This window comes from Carettochelys insculpta, chromosome 22 (assembly GCF_033958435.1).
Source record: "Carettochelys insculpta isolate YL-2023 chromosome 22, ASM3395843v1, whole genome shotgun sequence".
Lineage (NCBI taxonomy): Eukaryota > Metazoa > Chordata > Testudines > Carettochelyidae > Carettochelys > Carettochelys insculpta.
Genome location: NC_134158.1, coordinates 24,723,863 through 24,744,298, shown reverse-complemented (window position 1 = coordinate 24,744,298; position 20,436 = coordinate 24,723,863). Strand labels below are relative to the sequence as shown.

The following is a 20,436-nucleotide window of genomic DNA, read 5'->3' as shown; positions in this document are numbered from 1 at the left end:
CAAAGCTCATGTGAGTTCTCTTGGTTCAGTATTGTCCCCAGGAGGGGTCTCATCCTCAAGACAGATACTGCTCATGGCTTCGTATCCTCCTTGAATGGCTTTTGTCAGTAACTCTCTCCCCAAACTTCCTTCTCCCTGAATATTTGGATTGAAGTTGGATGCAAAACTGATCCCTCCTCTCTTCCCTTTAGGGAAGAATTTGGGGAAATTCAGTCCCTGATATTTTTCCTATCTCTGGGTGTTTTTATGTTCTCTCCTTTTCCATTACTATTTCTAAGGTTTTTCTTTTTCTGTCCCAGCAGGGGCTGGGATGGGGAATGAGCCCATGGAGCGGGAAGATGAGGAAGTGGAACTGCATTGGGTGTTACTGCAAAGATGCAAAGAGCATGTGTCCAGGAGTTGTGACCAGGAAAAAGCTTCTGAGAGTTGGTATAGGCCAGAGAACCAGCAGGAAAACCAGTCAATACAGAAAGTTGGTCAATCTGTTAATTCTCAGGTAACTCAGAAATGGCACATGAGAACCACAGCCCAGCAGATGATCCTTATGAGAGAGAGAAGTAATGTATGCACTGTATGTGGGGAGAAGTTCAGTCAGCGCTCACATCTTGCGAGGCATCAGAGGAGTGATACAGGGGGGAAACTCTATGAGTGTTGTGAGTGTGGGAAAACTTTCACTCGTAGCTCAACCCTCCTGAGCCATCAGAGGACTCACACGGGGGAGAGACCCTATGAGTGCTGCGAGTGTGGGAAAGCTTTCGCTCATCACTCAACCCTTATTAAACATCAGAGGATCCACACAGGAGAGAAACCCTTTGGATGTCGGGGGTATGTGAAAGCCTTCATTCATCATTCAAACCTCATTCACCATCAGAGAATCCACATGAGCAAGAAACCACATGAATGTGATGAGTGTGGGAAAGCCTTCACGGAGCGCTCCACCCTCATGAAACATCGCCGTATCCACATGGGTGAGAGACCTTACGAATGCCATGAGTGCGGGAAAAGCTTCCCTCAGCAGTCTCACTTTCTTAGACATCAGAGGGCCCACAGAAGGGAGGGACCCTATGAGTGCCAGGAGTGTGGGAAAGCCTTCTCTGATCGCTCCACCCTTATTGGTCATCGCAGGGTCCACACGGGGGAGACGCCCTACCGATGCTGTGACTGTGGCAAAGTATTTTCTTGCAATTCCATCCTGATTCAACATCAGAGAATCCACACAGGGGAGAAACCCTACGAATGCCAGGAGTGCAGGAAGCGTTTTGCTCAGAGAGCGACACTTGCTCAGCATCGGAGAGTGCACACAGGCGAGAAACCCTACGAATGTCAAGAGTGTGGGAAACGCTTCTCTGCTCACTCAACCCTTAATAGCCATCGGAGAGTCCACACGGGTGACAGACCCTATGAATGCCGGGAGTGTGGGAACCGGTTTACTCGGAGCTCAGCTCTTATTCAGCATGAGAGAACCCACACAGGAGAGAAACCTTATCAATGCCCTGAGTGTGGGAAATGCTTCACTCAGAACTCTGCCCTTATTCAGCATCAGAGAACCCACACGGGGGAGAAACCCTATGGATGCTGGGAGTGCGGGAAACGCTTTGCTCGAAGATCAAACCTGACAGGCCATCAGAGAGTCCACACACGGGAGTGACCCTGGGAATTCTATGAATGGAGGCGAGTGCTGCAGATCAGATCTTGTTCTTTCTGTCACTAGAGAGAGGTTGTAAAAATCCAGTCTAGAGCTGTGTTGCCTAGGGAGGTGGTAGAATCTCCATCCCTTGAGGATTTTAAGTCTCAGCTTGACATAGTCCTGCCTGGGGTGATTTAGTTGGGGTTGATCCTGCTTTGGGCAGGGTGCTCGACTCGGTGACCTCCTGAGGTCCCTTACAGCCCTAGGATTCTGTGATTCCATAAAAGCTGCTTTCTGTTTTGCTAATTCTCACAGAGTGATATTAATGTCTCTTTTGTGTCCTGTGATCTTTCAATTTCCCTGACTGAGATGTCTGCTTTTCCTGCCTGTAGTTCACCCACCGTGAGGAGAATCCCATTCTCTTTATCCTCAACTTTTTAGTCCTGTGTCAAGGAGGTGTGTCCCTTCAGTGAAAATGTTGGTCAACTCCGGAGGGTGGGAGGGGAGGACAAGAGTGATCTCAGCGAAATACATGGAGGTTAAGTCTACTTGGGCTTTGATTCTGCTAGGACTTAGATGGCTTCAGTTCATGATCTGTTTATAAAAAGTAGTGGCTTTTACAATTTAAGAAGCCTGTTTATAGTGGACGCAATAATCTAGCAAATTTCCTGAAGACCTGACAACCTTCAGTACTTTTCCTGGTGTAAACAAATTTGGAGCAGCACATTTATACTTCATTGCCACCCTTAGTGGTCAACTGGGTGCTCTGCTTGTGTCTGTGGTCTGGCAGCTTCTGTCCCCTGCCTTGGAGCTGCTCCTGGCCAGCTGCTTCTGGGAACTTCATGTTTGCTGTTCAAGGGGCAGGAGGGGAAGGGGTACTGATGTGAGGGTGTTCCTTGACCCCACCCTCATGTACCTCATCTCTGGAACCACAGGAATATAGCAGGACAGAGTCAGGGTGGGGACAAAGCTCACCAAGGCTATTTCTACACATGCCACTTGTTCCGGAAGGTGATCCTCTGGAAGACGTGATTCTGTGAAGACGCCTTCTGGAGGATCATCTTCTGGAAGAGCACATCTACCTGCTAATGAGCCCCCTAAAGAGCTGCCCCTTCTTCCGGAAGAGCGCGTCCACACATGGACTGGCTTTCTTCTGGAAGAAAGGGGCAGAAAATGGCGCAGACAGGGTTGCACGGCCTGGGAACCCTTCTGGGGCCGCTGGCCACATGGCCCTTTAAAGGGCCCTTCCCAAACAGCCTCTACCTGCACAAGCTGCCGAGGCCTGCCATGTCTGTGCACAGAAAGGCAGACCCAAATCCCTGTCCAGCACACGCTGACCAGCAGGCATGGACCCCCAACAGCAAGAGGCCAGTACGCATGCCTTTACCCACAGGCTAGCCATCCTCCTAGCCACTCTTCTTGGCTTCCTGTGGAGACAGAGATCCAGGCCTGTGGGTCTTGAACCCCCAACGCCCCTGCTGGGCCCCCTCCAAACTATCCAGCGCATCTGGACCCACGCCACCAGCGTGGACTGGTGGGACAGAGTTGTCATGGGGGAGTGGGACAAAGACTGCTGGCTGCAGAACTTTCAGATGAAGAAAGAGACCTTCCTGGAGATCTGCACATGGCTCACTCACATGCTAAGACACGAGGATACCTAGATGAGGCTGGCCCTCTCCTCGGAGAAGCGCATGGCCATCTCCATATAGAAATTGCCCACCCCGGACAGCTACCTGTCCATCAGGCAGCAGTTCAGGGTGGGCACATCCACCGTCAGAGTCGTCGTCGTACAGGTAAGCCCTGCCCCACTGGGGGGAGGGAGGGGACCAGCGAGCACGGGGGACTCCAGGGGCCAATTTTGAGGGGGCCAGCCCAGTGGGCAGGTAGGTCCAGCCCAGAGGGGTACCACACAGCCATTGCTGGATGAGCCCCCCAGCAGGTGGGGCCAGTAGGGAGGGAGGGGATGGAAGGGGAAGCGGGTAGGGACCCCCATGCATACGCCCACGGGTGTACCCATTCCCATTCCCATTCCCCTGCAGGTCATGAGGACCATCAACCACATGCTGGTGCGGCGGCTGGTGTGCATCAGGGACATGGACACAGTCAGCGAGAGCTTCGCTGTGCTCGGGTCACCCCAGTGCTTCAGGGCAATCGACGGGGACATGCATCCCCGTCAGGGCCCTGGACCACAGTGGCGGCCAATATGTCAGCTGCAAGGGGTACCAATCCATCATGCTCCAGGTGGTGGTGGATGCCCGTGGGAAGTTCACAGAGGTTTATGTTGGCTGGCCAGGCAGGGCACACGATGTGTGTATCCTGCAGAATTCTGCCCTATTCTGCAGGATGGAAGCCGGGACATTCATGCCCCTGCAGGATCCCGTCATTGGGGAGGTTGCAATGCCCCTCTGCCTTGTGGGCAACTATGCCTACCCACTCCAGCCCTGATTGATACGCCAATGCACAGGCCACCTCACACCCTCCCAGGAGCTGTTTAATGCTTGGCTCACACAGGCCCAGTATTCTGTCAAGTGTGCCTTCAGCTGTCAGAAGGCGTGGTTCAGGTGTCTCCTCATACGCCTCGATGTGGGGGTGAAGAACATCCCATAGGTCGTGGCTGTCTGCTGCGCACTACACAACCTCATCAAGGCATGTGAGGGGACCCTGTCCCAGGGCTGGATGGTGGAGCCGGCTCCCCGCTACCACCAGCCCGCTGTGGCACCCAACAGGCATCTCGACCAGGACGGGCTCCAGGTCTCGGAGGTGCTCCAGGCGTCATTCACCCAGGGTGACTACCAACCTCCCCATCCTTCCCCACGGCTCCTTTCCACACACACCCACAAGGACACCCAACACACCCCCAACCCCCTACCTTCCCCCACAGTAATCAGGGACATGAGGGTGCAAAATGTGAAAATGTATTGAACCCACTACCTATAACAATAGAAAACAATTTAAATAGGAAATAATAAAAATGTTTTCTAATAACCTTTCACTGATCAAGCTATATACATGGGGGTAAGGGAGGAGTGGCATCTGAACTGGGACAGGAATGATGGGGGCCCTAGTCAAGAGACACGGTAGAAGGCTGCAAGCCCTGGCACCCAGAGATGCTACTCCCACCCTGAGTGTGTGGTCCCCTGTGGGCACTGATGGGGCCTAGAGTACTAGCAGGTAGGGCCGGTTGGCACCTGGCCCAGCCTCAGCAGAGGGGCTGGCGGGGGCCAGGTTGTGGCTCGGGGGACCCTCCACAGGGCCTACCATGGCCACAAGACATGCTGTAAGGTCCCTCAAAGCAGCTGTGGGCAGGCCCGGGGGCAGTAGGGTGGCCAGGGCCTCAGGGTCATGGGCTGGAGGAATGGGAGTAGTCAAGGGGCCAGCAGGGGGGTGGGGGAGACGGCTGGGGGCTGGCTTGCAAGAGCCCCACACGTGGTGCAGAGCATCCCCACCACCTCCCTGTGTCCTGCCTCCACTGCAGCTTAGCCTCATTGAGGGTTAGCCGCCTCCCAGCGAGGGCGTTTTGGTGGTGGAGGGCTGTAGTGCAGACTGTGACCTTGTCCTTGTGGTCCTGGCACCTGGTCCGGCGCACCAGTGGCCACCGTGCAGTGGGGGCTGGTCTGGGCTGAGCTGGTGGGCTGCTGGTTTCTCCAGCCTGGACGGGGCTGGCAGGCCCTGGGCTCTTCGTCCGGCTCTCTCAGCCCTCGGATGGTGCCTCTGTAGAGAGAGGGAAGGGGGGAAGTCAGTGGCACATCCAGACTCTGGGTGGCTTGGCCGCAGTCCCCCTGGGTGGTTGTCCCCTCCCCAGACCCATGGGACAGCCGTGAGCCAGGGCACGCCACTGTGCAGGCCTGCATGCACTCACCACGCTGGCCCCTGGGGCATGGTGCTAGGGGTGGGGCACTGTCTGTGGTGGCCCAACCTGGCAACAGACCTGTGAGGTGGGGGGCACGGCCATGGCGAGGGTCTGGGCACAGCTGTGTTGCCTGAGGGGCCCTTGACATGCTCAGGGGTTGCTCCATGGGGGAGGGAGCCACGTGCCACCTGCAGGCATGGGTGCGCCCTGGGTCCTGACCAGGGATGGGCTATAAGGCTTCGGGGCCTGGGTGTGCCCCTCCCCCCCATGAGTGTTGCCTCAGTGCATACTTACCCGAGGTGGCCTCGCATCTGTTGGGTGATGCCCAACTGGAGGGGGCCTGGCTGCTGGCAGTGGAGGGCAGCACTATGACAAGGGACCCTTCCGAGGACTCCCTGTCAGATGGGATGTCCACAGTGATGGGTCTCTCCTTCTCCTCTGGTGTGGCAGGGGGCTTGGGTGCATCCATCGGCACCGTGGCGCTGTGTGGTGAGGTGTCATCCACTTCCAGGAGGTCCCAAAGCTCCCAGTAGAAGGGGCAGCTGGCTGGGGTACAACTGGATCTGCGGGCACTGTCCTGGGCCCACGAGTACGCCTGCTGCAGCTCCTTCACCTTGCAGTGGACCTGCTCAGGTGTCTGGGAGGGGTGGCCACAGGCAACTAGGCCCTGGGTGGGGTGGGTGAAGGCTGGGGCATTTCTCCAGTGCCTGCTGGTGTCCCGGAGTACCTCCTCGTCATGCCAGAGTCCCAGGAGGTCCTTGAGCTCTGGCTCAGTCCAGGAGAAGGCCCTCCGTTTGGAAGCCTGGTTGGGGTCCTGGCTGCCTTCGTATGGGTTCCTGGGGCTGCCCTGTGTGGTGCGGGGTATTGGCCTGCTGGCCACCTGTCAGGGTCCATGCTCAGTGGACCACACAGGGCCTCGGGTGAGTGTGGCTGGCAGCCCTGCATGTGCTGCCTGTCTCACGCTCTCAGCTTCCTGCCACGGGGTCTCCAGGTCCTTGCAGCTTTAAAAGCCGCAGGACACAGAGACCACAGGGGCCTGCTGGGGTCGCCAAGAGCATCCCCACTGTCCGCTGCCATGGCAGACCTCTTCTGGAGAAACAGTCCAGGAGCGTCTACACATGCCTTCTTCCCAAAGAGTCTTCCAGAAGAAGGCCCTCTTCCTGATTCCACAGTGGAGTATGGAATCCGGAAGATGGGGCATTTTCTTCCACATTCCTTCCGGAAGAGCACCTTACATGTGTAGACACCCCATGGATCTTCTGGAAGAAGGCGCCATTCTTCCAGAAGATCTTGCATGGGTAGAAGCAGCCTGAGAGTGAGAGACAGCCACTTTTTACCTATGACTGGTGAGTGGGGCTTTCTTTAAGAAGCAGTGTGCAGTCTCTCTCACATTCCTTGGGCTCGCATGCTGTATCTTTTTCACACTCAGCCTGCAAAACATACTTATTATTGTTACTTGTTTGTATTTCCCGCGATTCATATATTCTTTGTAATTCTATTATTCCTCAGTCTTTGAGGAAAAGATTTTGAGGAACAGTTAGCCATCAATTCAAAAAACAATAGTAAAATGTTTTTAAGTACATAAGAAGCAGGGAGCCTGCTAAAAAAGCAGTGGGGCCCCTGGACAATAGAGACATAAAAGGAGCAATCAAGGAAAATAATGCCATGGCGGAAAAACGAAATGATTTCTTTGCTTCAGTCTTCACAGCTGAGGATGTTAGAGAGATTCCCAAATCTGAGCCGTCCTTTATGGGTGACAAATCTCAGGAACTGTCCCAGACTGAAGTATCATTAGAGGAGGTTTTGGAACTAATGGACAGGCTAAACAGTCACAAGTCTCCAGGACCGGATGGTATTCACCCAAGGGTTCTGAAAGAACTCAAATGTGAAATTGCAGAACTATTAATGGTGGTTTGTAACCTATCCTTTAAATCAGTTTCAGTACCCAATGATTGGAAGACAGCTAATATAACACCAATATTTAAAAAGGGCTCTAAAGGAGACCCTAGCAGTTATAGACCGGTTAGTCTAACGTCAGTACCGGGCACATTAGTAGAAACAATAGTAAAGAATAAAATTGTCAGACACGTAGAGGAACATGATTTGTTGAGCAAAAGTCAACATGGTTTCTGCAAAGGGCAGTCGTGTCTTACTAATCTATTAGAGTTCTTTGAAGGGGTTAACAAGCATGCAGACGGGGGGATCCAGTAGACATAGTATACTTAGATTTCCAGAAAGCCTTTGACACGGTCCCTCACCAAAGGCTCTTATGTAAATTAGGTGGTCATGGGATAGGAGGAAAGATCCTTTCATGGATTGGGAACTGGTTAAAAGACAGGAAACAAAGGGTAGGAATAAATGGTAAATTTTCACAATGGAAGGGAGTGACTAGTGGCGTTCCCCAAGGGTCAGTCCTGGGACCAATCTTGTTCAACTTATTCATCAATGATCTAGAGAAAGGGCTAAGCAGTGAGGTGGCAAAGTTTGCAGATGACACCAAGCTGTTCAGGATAATCAAAACCAAAGCAGACTGTGAAGAACTTCAAAAAGATCTCAGTAAACAGTGATTGGGCAGCAAAATGGCAAATGAAATTTAATGTGGGTAAGTGTAAGGTAATGCACATTGGGAAAAGTAACCCTAATTATACATATAATATGATGGGGGCAAATTTAGCTACAACAGATCAGGAAAGGGATCTTGGAATTATAGTGGATAGTTCTCTGAAAACATCCACGCAGTGTGCAGCGGCAGTCAATAAAGCAAATAGGATGGTAGGAATAATTAAAAAAGGGATAGAAAATAAGACAAAGAATATCTTACTTCCCCTATATAAAACTATGGTACGCCCACATCTTGAGTACTGCGTGCAGATGTGGTCTCACCTCAAAAAAGATATATTGGTGTTAGAAAAGGTTCAGAAAAGGGCATCTAAAATGATCAAGGGTTTGGAACGGGTCCCATATGAGGAGAGGCTAGAGAGACGGAGGCTTTTCAGTCTAGAAAAGAGGAGACTGAGGGGCGATATGATAGAGGTATATAAAATCATGAATGGTGTGAAGAAATTGAATATTGAAAAGTTATTTACTTGTTCCCATAATATAAGAACTAGAGGACACCAAATGAAATTAATGGGTGGCAGGTTCAAAACTAATAAAAGAAAATTTTTCTTCACACAGCGCACAGTCAACCTGTGGAACTCCTTACCGGAGGATGCTGTGAAGGCCAGGACTCTAACAGTTTAAAAAAGAGCTCGATAAATATTTGGAGGTTAGGTCCATAGATGGCTATTAGCAAGGGGTCAGGTATGGTGCCTTTTGTTGAAGGCAGGAGATGGATGGCAGGAGACAAATCACTTGATGATTGTCTTCGGTTCACCTCCTCTGGGGCACCAGGCATTGGCCACTGTCGGCAGAGAGGATACTGGGCTGGATGGACCTTTGGTCTGACGCAGTATGGCCATTCTTATGTTCTTATGGTGTTCAGCATAATGGATGGTTCTAATAGGAGAGGCAGACCCCACAGAGAATGTATAGATGATATAGTAGATTGGTGTGGAGCTACTGAACAAAAACTAAGCCACTCCACGCTGGACAGGGAAAGATGGAAGGAAATAGTGAGGGAGGTGTCAGACACTAACGGGCACTGAGCTGATGGTTGCTGCTGCTGCTGATGATGATTCTATGATAACAGCAAACAAAGAAAAAGCAAGATAAAAATGTATCCAATGAATCAATGATTTTTACTTTTCAGGAATGCAATAGCTGGAATTACTCCTATCTTTCTTGAAGAAAAGGTCTCTAAGCAACAGACATGCAAACTCTGCTTCTCATCCTAACCATTAACTAATATTTGAAACATTGTCTTTTCTTATTTCAATATAGCAGAGTTTTAAGATAAAGTTTTACATAAAGCAATGGAAAATGTTTAAAGTTACTAGATTAATACAACAAATTTGGCAAATATTACTGTAACTATGTATCATTGTTAAAAGTTTCAAATAAGGTAACTTGTTGATTTTAAATGTTTATCCACTTTGTTTTTTATTTTTGTTTGCTTTGTTTTGTGTAGTTATAAACAAAATTTTGATGCTATTTATTTATTTGTCTTGTGTGTCATGTATGTCGTCCTTTGTTGTATGTTGTGTGTCACACAACTACTTTTTATTATTTTTCTTTTTTTTTGCAACAAAATCAATTTTATATTTTTAAATACATGGTACCACACTATTTTAATATTACAGCTGGGATGTAATACTATTAATACCATTTTGTAAAGTTTAAAAAGGTGTCAGTTATAACTATATGCACCTATATTTCTGCCTCAACATATAATGCAATTGAAAACAAATAACATTTTTTTATTCATCATAAATTTGGTTTTTATTTTTTAATTCAAAGAAAAAGGGTAAGAGATATCTCAACATTAAGGTTAATGTAAAATTACCAAAATCTCAATTTTCTCTTTGAATTTTTATAAACCTGTTTTCAGTTTTAAGTAGTTATAAGAGTGGCGTAGCAGTAATGTTTAGAAATAGCCATTTATGCTAGAAGTTAACTTTTCACCAGATTTCTAGTGTGGACTCCTTAATACAACGAAGCACCATCAAAGGTTAATAGTCATGCTATGTCTGCACTAGAGAGATTTGTCTACAAAAGTCACTGTCCAACGAGATCTTCCAACAAAACATCTGTCAGCAGCTCGTGTGCACACAGGAGAATGGATCGCTCTGTTGAAGTACTCTGTTGACAGACAGCGGCCTGACAGAACCCTGTCAGACAGGGTTGCATGGCAAGCAAGTCCTTCCAGGAGCCCCTGTCAGGGGTGCTCTTAAAGGGCCTCTTCTCCATCCCACACTCCCTGCCCATGCTGAGGCTTGTGTACCTCCTCCAGGGACAACAAAGCTGCCATAGCAGGGCTTACACACTTGCTCATTCCATGGAACCATGGGGCCAGAGCAGCCTTGGGCATACACTGATCATCCTGACAACAGCTGTCCTCTGGTTCCTCTGGGTAGATGCACCAGACACTGCTCGCGAGGAGCCTGCCCTCGGTGCCCAGGACTCCACCCTTGCTCATGCCCTGCCCCCGGCCGGGTGATCAGACAGGGCTGAAGGTACAGCACAAGTGCCAACTAGTGGAACGGCTTCATCATGGAGCAGGGGCTCCAGAATTTCAACACGAGAAAGGGCACCTTCCTGGAGCTCTGGGTCTGGCCGTCTGCCACCCTTCAGAGCAAAATGAGCAAGCCCCACCTCCCCCCACCCCCGCTTCGAACCACTCTACACTCCAAGTGCAGAAAGTGAGGCCCCACAGAGACTTAAAAACACCTTGCCTGTAAACAGGCTTTACCTTAAAAACTTCCCAAGGTCACAGATTCCCTGGCCCTGGAGATAGTTCGCTGCCACCAGCAAGTGAGGAAAAAAAACCTACCCCACGAAGACACACTCAGACACCCTAAACCCTAGGGGGAACCCTAAACTTTTAAACCTCCCTTAAGGAGAGAGCTTGAACACAAACACCTGTAATTCATAGTTGACCATTTGGTCTGAAGCACAGACTCTCCTTAAGACACACAAATCAGATGAGCTGCTTACAACACAGATTTATTCACAAAACAAGAGAAAAGTTAATCATGGGCGGTATGCAGGGAAAAATATTTCCTTGGGATTCAGTTTAAAAATTATGAAGGGAAAAATCTGTCAAACAACAACACAAAAGAGAAAAAAACAGCAGCCAACAATAAAACAAGGTAACAAGCCAACAGTTCATCCAAATTTAAAGTAAACAGAAACCTGAAGACATCTAACTATACATTTCCCTTGTACTTAGACCTCTGTGGTTGATTTTGTGATGGTCAGGATATTTTTGATTTTATTCCAGTTGCCTGGGAGCCATCTCCTCTCTGGGTCTTTTTCCCTGTTGCAGAGACAAAAGCCCTGGGAATAGCAATTGTTCTCAGTTTAAACAAAGCTTACTTCACTCCCATTGATTCACCTGGGATTCAGGTTATCTCAGAAGATTAACCCCTTCCCTGCACTCATTCATGACGTGTTCCCCCCCACCCCACCCCAAATTACAAGAGTGGGAGGACGTCCACACTGGTTGTAATTTCCTTCAGGATGTCCAGGAAAGCATAATTAATAAGATACATGCATACTTAGACATTACTATGAATTAGAAGAACCAACAAAACACATTTACATGTGTGTAGTACAAGGCCTGATATCTCTTCCTAAGTAGCTGAGCCTGGAAACCCTTCATGAGAGAGTGCGTCAGCAACTTTGTTAGAAATGTGTTGTGTGTCAAAGCTGAAGTCTTAGAGAGCCAAACTCCATTGAAGGAGATTTTTGTCAGACTCTTTGGCTGTGTGAAGACACTTTAGTGCCAAATGGTCAGCCTGTAGATGAAAGTGTCATCCCCACACATATGGTCATAGCTTCTCTAGAGCATACACAATAGGATAGCATTCTTCTTCAGTGACAGACCAGCGGCTCTTCCTTTCAGAGAATTCTTCGCTGAGACGCACAACAGGGTGAAATTGTTGATCTGAACCTTTCTGCATTAGGACTGCCCCCACATCACGCTCCGATGAATCTGTGGTGACGATGAGAGGCTTATCATGGTCTGGGCCCTTAGCACAGGGTCAAACATCAGGACAGCCTTAAGCTGCTTTCTGGCACAGATCAGGCCACTTGACAGCATTTGGTGTTTCGTTTTGCTCAAGTGAGTTAGTGGAGAGGTGATTTGACTGCAGTGGGGTACAAACCGTCTGTAATACCCGACCAAGCCTAGGAAGGATTGGACCCGTTTCTTTGATTTTAGTACTGGTCAATTGTGGATTACCTCTCTGTTTACCTGTAGAAGGTTGATAGCTCCTTGGCCCACCTGGTGTCCAAGGTAAGTCAATTTGACATTTTTAGCCTCAACAGTCAGCCTTGCCTCCTTTGTGCACTGGAAAACAGTGTGGAGGTGCTTTAGGTGTTCTGCCCATGAGTTAGAGAATACAGCCACATCATTCAGCTAGGCTGTGGCAAATTCAACAAATCCCACTAGCAGATCATCTACAAGGCTTTGGAAGGTTGCCGATGTAGTGTGTAGCCCAAAAGGGAGAACATTGTATTCATACAGCCCCGTATGGGTAGTGAAGGCCAACTTGCCAGTATTCTTTGGTTAAGTCTAAGGTGGAGATGAACTGGGCATGTCCCAGTTTCTCCGATCACTCATGTGTACATAGCATTGGACAGTTATCTGGGCAAGTTACAGCATTCATCTTATGAGAGTCCACACAAAAGCAGATTTCCCCATCTGATTTGGGAACTAGGACTGCTAGAGAAGCCCAAGCAGTATCAGAGGGGCAGATTACACCCATCTCTGGCATGTCCTTGATCTCTATAGCCGCTTCAGCTGCAGGAGCTGTTTGGTAGGGTTGGGTTCTGCTTGGGTGAGTGTCTCCTGTGTTAACGGAGTGAACCGCCCTTTCCATTCATTCCAGAGTGGCTGAGAACATCAGGTGTATTTGGTGCACAGCTCCAAGATGTGTCCTCTCTGCTCCCCACTAAGGTTCATGGAAAAGGTTACCTCTTCTATTCCACCCTTGTCCTTCCCATTGTAGTAGGCTTCTTCTGGCAATTCAGCAACTTCCCTCTCCTGGGTGGTATACTGAAGGACCTTGACTTCTTGGGAATAAAAGGGCTTTAGAGAGTTAATATGACACTAAGTTAGGGGGAGAGGTAGATATGCTGGAGGGTGGGGACAGGGTCCAGACTGACTTGGACAAATTGGAAGACTGGGCTGCAAGAAATGTGATGAGGTTCAATAAGGACAAGTGCAGAGTGCTGCACTTGGGCCGGAAGAACCCCAAGCATTGTTTCAGGCTGGGGTCTGACTGACTCGTTAGTAGTTCTGCAGAAAAGGACCTGGGAGCTGAAGTGGACGAGAAGCTGTACATGAGTCTACAGTGCGCTGTTGTAGCCAAGAGAGCTAATGGCATATTAGGTTGCATCAAGAGGAGCATTGCCAGTAGATCCAAATAAGTGATTATTCCTCTTTATTCAGCTTTGGTGAGGCTGCATCTGGAGGACTGTGTCCAGTTCTGGGCCCCCAATTATAGGAAGGATGTGGATACACTGGAGAGGGTCCAGTGGAGGGCGACCAAAATAATTAGGGGTCTGGAGCATATGACTTATGAAGAAAGGTTGAGGGAATTGGGACTGTTTGGTCTGCAGAACAGAAGACTGAGGGGGGACTTGATAACAGCCTTCAACTTACTGAAGGGTGGTTGCAAAGAGGATGGAGAGAGGCTGTTCACAGTGGTCACAGATGGCAGAACATGGAACAATGGTCTCAAGTTGCAGTTGGGAAGGTCCAGGTTGAACATTAGGAAAAACTTTTTCATTCGGAGGGTGGTGAAGCATTGGCATGGTCTACCCAGGGAAGTAGTGGAGTCTCCATCCCTGGAGGTGTTTAATCACCTCAACAAAGTCCTGGCTGGGCTGATCTGATGGATTTGGTCCTGCTTACAGCAGGGGGCTGGACTTGATGGTTTTTTTTAGGTCTCTTCCAGCTCTGTTGTTCTATGATTCTACCTTAGGCTTAAGATCAGGGTCAGGGAAAGCAAAGAGGTAATTAACTGCACCTAGACACTCTTAGACTGTTAACAGCCCATCCCAGGATGCTTCCATCTTGTTGGTCTTGAGTGCCTTCAAGACCGTGACCTCTACCGTGAAGGATGGCTCCCAGGGATGCTTATCATACCAGGCCTTCTGCTCTTGCTGAGCCTTCTCCAAATTTTCATGAGACAGCTTTAGAGAGTCTCTAAGGGTGTTTTGTACTTTGGTTACACATAGTCGCCTCCCACTGCTGCCTTACCAGTTGCAAAGTGCCCTTAACCTCACGTCCATACACAAATTCAAATGGTGAGAATCGCAGGCTGGGATGTGGGACATCTCTGTAGGCAAACAGTAGCTGTTGTAATGCGAAGTCCCAATCACTGGAGCGCTCAATCACAAGTTTACATTTGATGACCTGCAACGTTCCATTAAATCTCTCCACCAGACCATTTGTTTGATAGTGGTAGGGAGTGACAACTAGGTGTTTCATCTCATGAGTTTCCCAGTGATGTTCATAGTGTCAGGTATAAAATTAGCCTTGGAATCTGTGAGGACCTCTGAGGGCCAACATGCCCTGGCAAAAAATATTAGTTAGTGCCTGGCACATGTTCTTGGCCGTAATGCTCCCTCCAGTGACTGCTTCAGACCATCATGAGGCAAAATACACAAGAGTCAGTATGAAATGCTTCCGTCTTAAGGTCTGTTAAAGGACCCATAATACCCAAGCTATACACTGAATTGGGACCTCTACTATGTCTCCAAGATGTTTTGAACTTATCCTTTTCTCAGAAAAGTGTGTTTGTTGTTCATTTCATGTTCATCACACTTAGTCAAGAGTGGAATTCCATTTGAGTTGCTTTTGCTTCTTTTTTGAGTGTTCCTTTCCACAGGTCTGAGCCTTGTCCAACATGTGCATTGAAATCCGCCAGAACGATGATCTGATCTTCTTTAGGGGGAGTCTCCAATAAAATAGTTTGCAGCTGAGAGTAGAAATTTTCCTTTCCATCGTCACCAGTGTCCAATGTTGGTTCATAGATACTCACAATAGTTGCCTGTTGGTTTTTAGTGAGCCTCAGTTGGAGTGTCATGCACTGCTCATTGATGCTGACTGCAACCTTGGAGAGGCACCTTGGGTGCTTGTTCTTTATGGCAAAGCCCACGCCATGCAACTGAGGTTTATTCAAAAAGTGTCTCTTCCAGAAGTAGGGGTATCCTCCTTTATCTTCCCTCGCCTGTCCTTCATCAGCTCTTCTAGTTTCAGACAAGGCAGAAGTATTTATGTTTAGCTGACTCAATTCATGAGCAATGATGGCTGCACATCACTGCTTTATGAGTTGTCCGTCAGGTAAGTTTCAGGTTCCAATATTAAGATGTTTATTATTATTATTATTATTATTATTATTATTATTATTATTGATGGTGAGTCTGCTGGATGTAGCTATCCAGCCAACACAAATAGAGGCAAGAATATTTTTAGGATACCTTTGCTAGAAATCTTAAGTAAGGTGAGCAGAGTGGGTCCTAAAAATGAGTGGGTCCTAAAAATGACTGCTCAGTCATGGGTACAGCTGCCAAAATGCTCAGTCTGCATCAGTCCTCAGGCTAGATGACTGAGTCATATACCTACTGCTTGTGTGTTGTCTGCGACTAGGAATTTTTGGATCTCCCTGTCCTGTTACATCACTGCTTGCCGATCGCCAACAGACATTTGTTGTTTTTCCAAAATTTGAAGATGCTGGGGACTTCTTTTAAAGAGGAGAGACTGTCCAGGCAGTGAAATCTGAGATATGCTTTAAAGAAATCTTCATACCAGAAATCCCAGAGACATTTTTTGCAGAAACCATCATCTTGCTACAAATCTCCTTTACACCACTGAAACTGTTTCTTCTGCTCCTCTCATAACCTTCCTGATCACATTTTGATGTTTGAGATACTCTTTACAGAAACCCTCTAATCAGAAAACAACTTGGATACCTTTCTGCAGAAATTCTTAACTTTCTGCAAGGTTGCATTATAGCACTGAAATTATTTCTGTTCTTACCAGGAACATTTGTGACATCACTGAGACATTTTGTACAGAAACCATCAGCTCATCACACATTTCATAGATGATGTGTCCAGAAACCCTCAACTTGCTTAAAATATTCTGTGACATGGTCAGCCTCACTCACAGGCCCTATGTGTTCTGTCCATGGTTTGCCCCTATGTCCGAGGGCTGAAGTGGGCTGGAGTAGGAGCCCCCCATGTCACCTGAGGGGAGAGGATTCCAAACACTCCTTGATGGAACTGTCTACCTCTCCTGCTGTCTCTCACAATGCTGGTGTTCTCCTTCTGCTCTCTCACTCCCGCCTTCTGTCCTCACTCTACTTTCTTCTTCCACTCTCCCTCTCTCTCCCAGCAGGGGAGGCCTTATAAACAGTCTTGTGGCAGTCTCAAGTGAGCCCATTTGACCCTAATTGATTTATAGCACCATCTCCTTGGCTGCTTCCCCAGGTCAGCTGCTCGTCGCTGCTTTGAAGTATCGCTCTGTCTGGCCATTCTCTCTCATTCTCAGCTAGCCCTCTGGCCTGACCCTGTCACACTTCCTGACTCCTGTGAAGCTCCTTCTACGGTAAATCGACATCTTTCCTTGCATTTCTTTTAGAGCTCTGAGACACTTTTGACAGAAATCCATAGATTCCTTCAAATCTGCATTGCAGGTGTAAACCTCTTTCTCCATTAACCTGCAATACTCATCACATTTTCTTTAGTGAAATGAGACACTTTCTATAGAAATCCTCATCTCAGAAAACATCTCCAAGACACTTTCTACAAAAAACAGCTCTGAAACACTTTCCATAGTAATCTGAACCTTCCTCATTTCCTATTTAGACAAATGAGACAGTTTCAAATCTGTATCTCACCACACATCTCATAGACACATTCTAATGTTGCTTCATGTCATCCTTACAGATCTGAAAGTCTTTATACTGTAATCTGCAAGTCTCATGAGATTTATATGGTACCCTGAGAAAATTTCTACAGAAGCCCTCATTTCTCAACACATCTTAGGGACACTTTCTACAGACGTCTTCAACTCACTTTATATCCGTGTGACAGCTCTGAAACTCTTAATAGCATAAAGCACAATGCTGCTCATATCTCATTTACATGTGTTCGTTCAATGAGATCTACATTGCAGCTCATTCAGAGAAACAAGGCATTTTCTATAGTAAACCCTCTTCTCACCACACATCTGAGACTATTTCTGCAGAATGCTCAGCTGCCTTCAGATCTGTTACAGCACTGAAGCTCTTTCTACTGTAACCTGTAATCCTTGTCACACTCAAATTTTGATGACTGAAATAGTTCATGCAAGCTGTCACCTCAGAAAATGTCCCAGAGACACGCTACTTGATTCAAACCTGCAGTACAGCACAAATTACTTCTACTGTCACTGGAATGGCACATCACATTTTGCATTTGGAGACACTTTTTATAGAAATCCTCATCTCAGAAATCATCCCAAAGCCACTTTCTATAGAAAACCTCAGCTTGCTTCAAATGTGTTACAGATGTGAAACTTGTTCTGCACTACCCCATAGCTGTGTCTACACGTGCACGCTACTTCGAAGTAGCGGCACTAACTTCGAAATAGCACCCATCACGGCTACATGTGTCGGGCGCTATTTCGAAGTTAACTTCGACGTTAGGCAGCGAGACGTCGAAGTCGCTATCCTCATCAGGAGATGGGGATAGCGCCCTACTTCGACGTTCAACGTCGAAGTAGGGACCATGTAGTCATTGCGCGTCCTGCAACTTCGAAATAGCGGGGTCCGCCATGGTGGCCATCAGCTGAGGGGTTGAGAGACACTCTCTCTCGAGCCCCTGTGGGGCTTTATGGTCACTGTGGGCAGCAGCCCTTAGCCCAGGGCTTCTGGCTGCTGCTGCGGCAGCTGGGGATCCATGCTGCAGGCACAGGGTCTGCAACCAGTTGTCGGCTCTGTGGATCTTGTGTTGTTTAGTGCAACTGTGTCTGGGAGGGGCCCTTTAAGGGAGTGGCTTGCTGTTGAGTCCGCCCTGTGACCATGTCTGCAGCTGTGCCTGGCACCCTTATTTCGATGTGTGCTACTTTGGCGTGTAGACGTTCCCTCGCAGCGCCTATTTTGATGTGGTGCTGCCCAACGTCGAAGTTGAACATCGACGTTGCCAGCCCTGGAAGACATGTAGACGTTATTCATCGAAATAGCCTATTTCGATGTTGCTACATCGAAATAAGCTATTTCGATGTAGGCTTCACGTGTAGACGTAGCCCATAACTCTGCAATGAGACACATTTTACAGAAAACCTCATGTGAAGAACATCTCGAGATACTTCAAAGCTCTGTTACAACTCTTTAACTCTTTTTACAGCAAGCCACCTTGCTCTTCACAATACATTTAGAGCCCTGAGATAGTCTCTGTAGAAAACATCATCTCAACACAGATCTAAGAAATACTTTCAACAGAAACCTTGAACTCACTTCAGATCTATGTTCCAACTTTAAAATTCTTTCTACGTTAACCCACAACTCTCATCATACCTCATTAAGAGCTCTGAGACCCTTTGTACAGAATCCCTTATCTTCCTACATCAGAACCACTTTCTATAGAGACCCTCAACTCTCTTCAAATCTGCACTAAAATACTTTCTACAGTAATCCAAAACTTTCCAAATATTTCATGTAGAGCTTTGCGTTGCTTTCTGCAGTGAATCTTAACTCTCAGAGCTCTGAGATTCTGTCTGCTGATATCCTCACCTCACCAAAGAGCTCAGAGAACTTTCCATAGACAGTCAGTTAATGCCCGTGTCTACACTAGTCCCAAACTTCGAAATGGCCACGCAAATGGCCATTTCGAAGTTTACTAATGAAGCACTGAAATGCATATTCAGCGCTTCATTGGCATGCAGGCGGCCATGGCACTTCGAAATTGACGCACCTTGCTGCCGCACGGTTCATGCTGACAGGGCTCCTTTTTTGAAAGGACCCTGTGTACTTCGAAGTCCCCTTATTCCCATGAGCAGATGGGAATAAGGGGACTTCGAAGTAGGCAGGGTCCTTTCAAAAAGGAGCCCCGTTGGGACGAGCTGCGCGGCGGCGAGGCGCATCAATTTCCAAGTGCTGCGGCCACGCACATGCTAATGAAGTGCTGAATATGCATTTCAGCGTTTCATTGGTAAACTTTGAAATGGCCATTTGCATGGCCATTTCGAAGTTGGGGCTAGTGTAGACGTAGCCAATGAATGTCAGATGACCTCACATCTTCTCTACCATATTTTCCACTTTAACCATCATGTCTTTTCAAATCTCCGTTAAATCTCTGAAACTCAATCTGCAGTAAAACTAAAATCCCCTCACATTTCAGTTACTGCTTGGAAGCACTTTATAGCTACCAGGATGCTACCTAAAGGAATGCTAACCCTAGCTCCCAGAACGCTAACCATAGGAACCGAAGCCTAACACAAAATCCCAGGGGCCTACCCTTGCAAATCCTAAGCCTAGCACCCAAAACTATATAGGAACTTCAATCATAGAGCAAGCTGTTCTATCCACCGAAAAACCTAATTCTATCGCCCAGGGCCCCCATCCTACACCTAGGATGTTGGAACTCTTACCCTACATTCCATGGTCCTGCCTATTGAACCCTCACCCTACCATCCATCTTCCTGTCTAGAGAACCCTAATTCTTGGTCTCAGGGCCCTACCCATAGGAATCCTAACCCTAGCTCCCAAGACACTATCTATAGGAACCCTAACCCTTGCTTTTCTCTCCCTACCTATAGGAACCTAACAATTCAGGACAGATGCCCCTCCTGTAGGAATCACTTACCTTAGCTCCCAGGACCTTACCTATAAAACCCTAACCCTTGCTCACATGCCTCTAGCCATAGCAGCCCTAAACTTAGGGTGCAGTGCCCTACCCAGAGGAGGCCTAACCATAGTTCCTAGGTCCCTACCCACAGGAAAGCTAAGATTAGCTCCCAGGTCACTGCAAATAACCCTTGATCCCAGGATGCTATCCATAGAAAACCTAACTTTACAGTGACAGACGCGCTTGCAAGGTACTCTGAGCAGTCAGAAAAACAGTACAGCAGACAGCCAGGCGTTGTGCCAACAACTACTGGCTCGAGCTATGCAGCAGCATCCAGACTAGTGCTGACTCCGATAATCTCAGGAAAATGTACAAGGGTATCAAGAAGGCATTAGGACCCACCCAGAACAAGATGGTCCCTCTGAAATCCAAATCTGGTGAAGTCATTGCTGACAACGCCAAACAGATGGAGCGCTGGGTTGAGCACTACTCCGAGAACATTTTGGTTGATACAGCC

The 20,436-nt window shown here is 47.9% G+C and overlaps 1 protein-coding gene across 3 annotated transcripts in view; it reads left to right on the top strand.

The window, feature by feature from the left end:
* The window catches only part of LOC142024724 (uncharacterized), a 46,843-nt gene extending 37,152 nt beyond the window's left edge, over positions 1–9,691 (top strand). Inside the window, exons 5-6 of one of the 3 annotated variants that reach the window (XR_012648509.1) lie at positions 300–3,420; positions 3,667–9,691. Coding sequence is in view for 1 of the 3 variants with exons in the window: in XM_075016893.1 (XP_074872994.1) it covers positions 300–1,648 (1,349 nt within the window). In the remaining 2 variants the exon portion in view is untranslated. The remainder of the gene's footprint in view (positions 1–299; positions 3,421–3,666) is intronic. The other 2 variants (XR_012648510.1, XM_075016893.1) reach the window with 2 other exon arrangements.
* Positions 9,692–20,436: the final 10,745 nt, after the last annotated feature.